Raw genomic sequence first — 8,103 nt, 5'->3', positions numbered from 1 at the left:
GGAAGAAAGAAAAAAGAAAATATAATTGCATTATTTTCCTCTTCCCTTTCCTCCTACCAATCCCTCCCATGACCCTCCCCGTTCCTCCAGAAATATGGCCCCTTTTTCTTTAATTGTTATTGTTAGACACATACCCACACAACTTGTTCAGTCCTTTTAGTGTTAAGATAACCAATTAGAGGGCTCTTCGTTGGGTAATTAGAGGACTCTTCAGGACTATTTCTCCTGTTCTTAGCCTTCCTTAGTTGCCTGTAGTTCTCTGTGTATGGGTGGAGCCCCATGAGATTTTGCTCTTCCGTGTGGATTGGAGACTATGTTCCAGGCAGTCAGTCCTGGAGACATTGCTTCTTTGTTTTGCAGATCGATCTTACAGATGATCGATGACTAGGGAGATAGCTGTTTTCTGTTAGTGTAGTGATTACACTTGACTTGCTCCTGAAGCATGACTTTCTAATTCTCCTGTGTCCTTTGGATCTCTGGCAAGCGGTGGTGGCTTTTGTTCCTGGATTTACTTTTTGATTATGTGTTGCTGTGACGGGAGGAATGGAAAGGAGTCTACAAAGCAGTGATAAAAGTGACCCTTAGTTACCCGGATCCCATTTGCCAGACCCTTTAGTTCTTGACACGTCCCTTCCACGTCCTTTTGACTTTTAGGAGAAGAAAACACTTTGTTAAAAAGAAAACTTAAGACCATGAGTTGTATTTTTAAAATGAATAGGCCACTGAAATAAGTTTGCAGGTTCAAGACATATGCTCCCTTTCATTGTAAATACTGATTAGCTTAATATAACAGTGAGTTCTCCACCCCCACCTTGTGCAGTTACATTGTGGAAGGGAGGCAGGGGAGTATCTCATGGGGGTTGTTCTACAACTGGAGCAAACCTGCAGCCTGGGGTTAAACATTTGCCCTGAGTAGACTGCAGCTTGCTCACTGCCATGCTGATGAAGTAAGCTTTTTTTTCCCCTAGCTTCCTTTCTTTGCTCTCCCTCCACTCCTTGCTCATCCACTTATAGTCTGCCTCCAGTGATGATCTCTGTTTTCAAGGAGAAATGTGCCTCGGGAGGAGATGGCTAAAAATAGGTCAGTGATACTTGCTCATCACATACTCTCATTCATTCCGTTTGATAGTTTGGATCAACAAGTATTTATTGATAGCGTCTTTGTTCCCTTACTTGAATGGAGAGCTACCAAATCTAAAATCAGATGCTGATGGTAATAAAGGTCACTTATTTAGTGTCTATTATACATCAAGTATCCTTTTAAGAACTTCTTATACTAGTGCATCTGATCCACAGAATGACCTCATGGAAGACTATTATTATCCCCATTTTACAGATCAGCTATCACACAAGTGGGAGTTGGTAGAACCAGAATTTGACCCCAAGGTTCCACAAGACCAGTTGCTTGTTCTTATGAAGTCAAGTTGAGGGAAGTGAAATCAACATACTGATATAGAGCTAGGAAACACTGCAGGGCCTTCATAGTGAAGCTACTAGCAGGAGGGCAGGGAGAATGCCACTTCCCATAGGCCTTTTGTAGGAGACAAGACTTCTTTAAGTCCCAAATTCTTCATCTATCAGTACATATAAGGGGGTCCTACCTTGTAGCTTTGGTGTGAGTCTTGGATGAAATAAGGTGTTTAAAGTAGTTATCACGGTGCCTGGTAGATGGTAAATTGCAGTTGCCATGATGACAGTGATGGACCTGAAAGATCAGTCCATTTGGGATGTGGAGAGGAAAAGATGCATCATGAGGAAGGACAGAAATAGACATGGTGTTGGGAAGTGGTGTTAAGGAGGTCTCTTATCCCATTGCTGATGCTCGTTCATCACCCACTAGCTGAGCTAGTGACAGAATGAATGGATGGTACAGACTCAGTCAGCAGTCGGGAAGCTTTTCACTGGTCTTAAAGCATGCTGAGGTACCCTCTGTGTGCCACTGTGAGCCTGCTTCCTGATTGTTCCTATTTTTGCTCCTCTTCGTCAAGCTCAGCCCTAATGCCAGATGAGTGGATGAACAGCTCCGTATGATGCCAGAGCAAAAGTTCCCTATGGTGCCTACAAGTCCCAGGCTCTTTCCCTTCTCTGTCCCCAGCTAGTGTCAACCTTTCCTGAGGCAGACACAATGTTTCTAGGGGTCTGATAAGAGGCATGGGTTATAAGAAATGTGAGTTCTCTTAGGTGTAAGGGAGTCCCCTGAGATTGTTTTTGTATGCCATAGGTGACCTCAGTCAATTAAGTCTGTCCTCAGGAAACACTGTGTTCAGAATCACATCTTAAGCATTTGGAATATTTAGGGAAGTAAATAGCATAGTATTTGCCCTGGAGATCGTCTGTTCTTGTTTTGGAGACCAGATCGATACAGTTGCAATAGCTGGATGGATATGGATACACACACACACACACACACACACACACACACACACTTGAAAAAAACGTTGACTCGCTTCGTTTCTTCAGGTGTCGCTACCTGGCTGTTCAGCTGTCTCCTGCCATCCCCGTATTTGCGGCTATGCTCTTCCTTTTCTCCATGGCCACGCTATTGAGGACCAGCTTCAGTGACCCTGGAGTGATTCCTCGAGCACTACCAGATGAAGCAGCTTTCATAGAAATGGAAATCGGTGAGTCTTGGAGACTGTTGGCAAGTTGTAACACAGTGGGTGGCCATGCTGGGTGGGGAATAATTATAGCAGTTGTGCATTCAGACTACTATTCCAGTTTTTTTCCTCTGAGATCCTAAGTGACTTCTGTGACTTCAGTAAGACAGGTACAACAAGCCTGCGAAGCCACATGTGCTTTCTTATCCCGTGTGTCAGGTTGCATCAATGAAAGAGTTTGTTACCAAAGTATGGCTGAATTGGTGCTGAGACAGTGGCTTCTGCATTTGTGGAGGAGGCCATCATACTTCTGTTTGCTGAGGGAAGCTGTAAACTATCTCCCCCGAAAAATGCTCTTTTTTTTTTTGGATATACCTATAACTTTGGATATCATTTCAGAATTTCATAGATCTTCTGAAGTGCATTCATGGGCCCCCTGACCAAAAATTCTTGCTTTCAGGGCTCTCACAAGGTGAGAGAGGGCAATCATGGTACCAGGAACCACTCAGAGGAGTAAAGGAACGGGTTTCAGACTTAGAACTATACAGTCCACAACTCTGAGATTGGAATGAAGCACCACCCGGAGCCATATGGGCTTCATGAATTTAAACAGAACATCCAAGGCTAGAAAGGGAATATCCTGGGAGTTCCCACTGCGAAGAAGTCAGTGATGCGAGTACTAGAGGCAAGTGAGGGACTGGAGCAACTAGCTCAGCAGTGGCTACATTAAGTGTTTCACAATTTTGTTTTGACAGTAGCTTGAGTCCACAGCCAAACAAGATAAGAGTAAAAAAAAAAAAAAAAAAAAAAAAAAAGTGACCCGGGGATTTGGTCTGTCACCTCCTTCCCCCTCCCCCACCCCTGTACCAGGGATTGAGCTCAGTCCCCTGGGCATGTTAGGCACGTGCTCTACTACTCAGCTGTATGACAAGCTCTGTGACCCAGAACTTGTGATGCTAAGCATCCGTGTTAGTAGAGTGCCAGTCTGTGGCTGGCCGCTAGTTCTTTGATGGCGCCCTGGAGGCTGCTACACGGTTCTGTTTGTTTATTTGAACTGTTTCCCCTACCTCTCACGGTATATTTCTTTTTGGAAAAACTCAGTTTTAGTTGGTTTGCACATACACGTCTCAGCTCCAAGTGCATGGGGTGAGGTTAGTGTAACGATGGGTGAGCATGACACAGAGGCAAGGCATGATGACATAAGCTGAACCCACATGCGGATGAGAAAGTCTGTGAGACAGTAATACAGCTAGAGAAAACACAACAGGAAAAAAGAACAATTCTCCCTCTGTCTTGCTCTTAAGTACCCCCTGTTCTACCCCCGTGTCTCCCCTGGATTCTGCCATGAACTCTGTGTTCTCGCACCCTCCTGAATAGCACACATAAGGAAATCTTAAAGCGGCATGTTGGGACTTACATCATCATCACATCATCATCATCTGGGAACAGCTAGGCTCATCTTCTCAGGCTTTGTTGCACACTGTCACTGTTTCTTTTCACAGCACCTACCCTACTCTGCACGAAAAGGAAAAATGTTCCATATGGCAGATATTTTTAAAATCAAAACGAATGCTTTTACAATGATACTTTGTGGCAAAGGTGCGATGAGCCCCGCACCTCTCATATGCTGTGCATGGAGAGGCATGCAAATTCGTACGGTCTGTCTGGGAAGCAGTTTGACTATAAGCAAAGTGGCATTAAGGGTTTGTTCCCTTTGTCCGACTAATTAAGGGCTCCTTAAGAGAAAAGTTAAGGGCATTATCAGATATTTAAAGCAACCTACCATAGAAAGGTTTTAGTGTGTTTTTCTTTTGTCTCTTTAATACAAATATAGCTATTTTAATACAAGCAAGTTACCCCCCTTTAAAAAGAATTCATCATAAAATAATTCTTATTCAATGTATGTATGTATGCATGCATTTATTTTGCTAAGGTAATTGCACGTACCACTGTGTGTCTGTGTGTCTCTGCAGGTCGGAAGACATCATTCAGGAGTCAGTGGTGTCCTTCCCTTAGGGACCAAACTCACTCAGGTCATTAGGCTTGGCAGCAAATGCTCCTTAGGCTGCTGAGCTGTCTCGCTAGCTTTACTCCTTTTTGGTTTTGAAACAATTTTTTAAAGATGCAATTCTTTTTTATCTTCTGTGTATGGGTGTTCTGCCTGCATGTATGTAAGTGCACCATGGAAATGGAGTACCCATGGAGGCAGAAGAGGACATTGGATCCCTAGAACTGGAGTTTTGGACAGTTATCGACTGCCATGTGGTGCTGGGGACTAAACCCATGCCCTCTGCAAGGGAAGCAATTATTCTTAACAGAGGAGCCGTCTGTCCAGGCCCTTGAAATACTCGTTTAATTGGAATATATTGATTGTATGTGGCACTAGGTTTCACAAGGACATTTTCATATTAGTCTATAATGTACTTTGAGCATGATCCTCCCCTCTAGACTTGTTTGTTTGTTTGAGGTAGAGTCTCATGTGGCCAAGGCTGGTCTCTAATGTGTATTGTACCTGAGTCTTTCCTCAAAATCCTAATCCTACTGCTTATAGCTCCCAAGAGCTTCGATGTGTGCTGCTATTAAGAAGGACACTGTTAAAATATTCCTGTGTAACCATGCTTTGTAGTTCTCTTTGAATTTTGCTAGTAGAATTACTAGGTTATAGAGCATATACATTTAAAATTATTGTAGTTGTTAGTGTATTGTTCACTGGTAAGGTAAGTTTGACCTTTCTGGGTGTACTGTATTTATCTTCTTTTTGATATTTGTTAATTATAGTAGGTAGAAATAGTGATTTTGTGTGACATATATATATATATTGAGATAGGGTCTTATTATGTAGCTCTAGCTGGTCTGGAACTTGTTATATAGACTGGGTTGGTCTGGGTCTCACAGGGGTCTACTTGCTTCTGCCTCCTGAGTGCTGGGATTAAAGGCACATGACCAACATGCCAGACTAGGTTTTAATTTTATTTATGTGATTATTAGTGAAATAGACGCTTTCATTTCAGATTCTTGCCATTTTTCTTTTTGAATTTTTTTCTTTGTAATTGACCCCCGCAACCCAACACCCTTGAAGACACATCTTTTCACATGTACCTCACAGAGTTGTATAGCATTCAGTACATGTGCGGCAGATACGGTGTGGTGTGATGTTGAAATCCTCGTCTAGCAGTGTTTGCCTGGAAAAGAGGAGCCCTTACCTCTCATGCCTGCATAATGTTTGGAGACTTTGGACTCAAACAAAGAAGAGCAGTGAGTTAAAGCTGTTTTCCTGATTACAGAAGCCACCAATGGTGCCGTGCCACAGGGCCAGCGACCACCTCCTCGTATTAAGAATTTCCAGATAAACAACCAGATTGTGAAACTGAAATACTGTTATACATGCAAGATCTTCCGGCCTCCCAGGGCCTCCCATTGTAGCATCTGTGACAACTGTGTGGGTGAGTAAAACCAAGGGCTTTGTGCTGAACTCTGGAGGAGATCATACACAGATAAAAAAGCTGCTCATTGATAGGTGTATATGTGACACTGCTGTTCTCATTGATGTAATTCTAACATTTTATATGTTGTGTATCATGTCTGAGAACCTTGCTTTCTTCCTACTAGCCAATTCTTCAGGCAGAATTTGAGGACATGTATAGTTCTTTATGTAGTCCAAGTTGATATGTGGATTGGATTTTATAAATCACAACTAATTTTAACTGGACTAGGAAATACTACTTTAATAATAAGATCTGATGTGAAGGTTTCATGAAGAATTCCCTCTCCTTATTAATATTCTTAAATATGAAGAACTCACACAAGAGATGGCTCAGAGGTTAATCATCCTGGTTGCTCTCCCAGAGGACCTGAGTTTGATTCCCAGCACCCACATGAAGGCATTTGTAACTTTAGTTCCAGGGGATCTGACACCCTCTTTTGGCCTTTGTGAGTACTAGGCATATATGTGGTGCAGACATGCATGTATCTCTAGGTGCCCTGAAACTTTCTGTGTAGACCAGGCTGCTCTAGAAACTCACAAAAATCTGCACAGTACCAGCACACCCAGCTTACAAATTGACTTTCTATAAAGCCCAGATGCTCTCTGAGAAACATAGACAGTTCATAAAACAGGAAGTTTACTTGTGTAATGACATGGAAATATGTCCACACCTACTAATAATCAGAGAGATACATATTAAAACTGGATTTTTTAAAAAAAACATTTAATTTTTCTTGACAATTCCCATACTATATCCAAGTGTCTTGGTCATATCCACCTCCTGTCCCCACTCCCCATTCCCCAGAACCTCCAACACACATCTTTCCCACCTTCATGGCCTCTTCTTTTGGTTCTTTATAACACAGTAAGACCAGTTAGTGCTGCCTGCATGTGCATGGGTGTGTGGGGGGGGTCACTTATCTGGTAACCACACTACTAAAGAAAACTCCAGCTCCCCATCCTCCAGCAGCCGTCGATTGCCGATAGCTCCTCAGCTACAGATGGAGTGCCATAAGTCCCTTCTCCAGCCATGCTGGAAGAATTGTTGTTGTTGTTATTATTATTATTAGTAGTAGTAGTAGTAGTTAGTCATCACTACTGCTGCTGCTGCTGCTGCTGCTGCTGCTACTACTACTACTACTACTACTACTACTACTACTACTACGTAGTTGTTTTTGAGACAAGATTTCTCTGTGTAGCCCTGGCTGTCCTTGAATTTGCTTTGTAGACCAGGCTGGCCTCAAACTCAGAGATCTGCCTGCCTCTGCCTTCTGCATGCTGGGATTAAAAGGTGTGTACCACCACTTCCCCGGCCATTCTGGAATTATTAACTGGCTTGACCTTGCGCAGAGAACCATAAAAGCTGTGAGTTCATGAGTATAATGGTCCTGTCCTGCTCAGAAAGCAGCCTTCAAGTCCTCTGACTCTTCCATGCTCTCTACTCCCTCTGCCATGATGTTTTCGGAGCCTTAGTGGGGTCAGATCTATGGCCCACTTAGGCCTGAGCGCTCAACATTCACCTGTTCTCAGCACTTTGGCCAGTTATAGGGGAAAAAAAAACCTTCTCTAACAAAGTTGAAAGCAGGACTAAAAATATGGTAAAAACATAGATCTGTGTAAATGTACACTTTTCTCTGTGTTTTTATTTGGCAAGTTTGCTTAAAATGAGGCTATTATCCATAATTCTGAATCTAGGCATGATGCTAACCACTTGACACTTTTCTTTATACATTTCTTCTTTAATATATATATGTGTGTGTGCTTGTGTGTGTGTGATGCAATCTTTTAACAGGAGATATACTACTCTTTTTATCCCCAACATAATATTTCTCTTAATTATTTGGAAAATTTATAGAATGCACCCTGATCATGCTCCTACCCTTGCACACCCCTCAAAACAAAACAAAACAAAACAAAACAAAAACCACAAGTCCAATTTCTGTTGCCCATATTCTCATTGGAACATGGTCAAACTCTTAGTGGCCAGTACCTTAAAGAAAATGGAATCTTCTCCGCCCCCCC

General features: G+C 42.6%; 1 protein-coding gene across 1 annotated transcript in view; it reads left to right on the top strand.

Moving 5' to 3' along the window:
- Zdhhc9 (zinc finger DHHC-type palmitoyltransferase 9) overlaps positions 1-8,103 on the top strand; it is a 35,374-nt gene that overhangs the window by 11,255 nt on the left and 16,016 nt on the right. The window contains exons 3-4 of the mRNA XM_031372763.1: positions 2,461-2,621; positions 5,882-6,040. Coding sequence (XP_031228623.1) covers positions 2,461-2,621; positions 5,882-6,040 — 320 coding nt within the window. The remainder of the gene's footprint in view (positions 1-2,460; positions 2,622-5,881; positions 6,041-8,103) is intronic.

The sequence above is a fragment of the Mastomys coucha genome, chromosome X, assembly GCF_008632895.1.
Source record: "Mastomys coucha isolate ucsf_1 chromosome X, UCSF_Mcou_1, whole genome shotgun sequence".
NCBI classification, from domain to species: Eukaryota; Metazoa; Chordata; class Mammalia; order Rodentia; family Muridae; genus Mastomys; species Mastomys coucha.
Note: the sequence above shows the minus strand (reverse complement) of the source record. Positions and strands in the feature narration are given on the sequence as shown.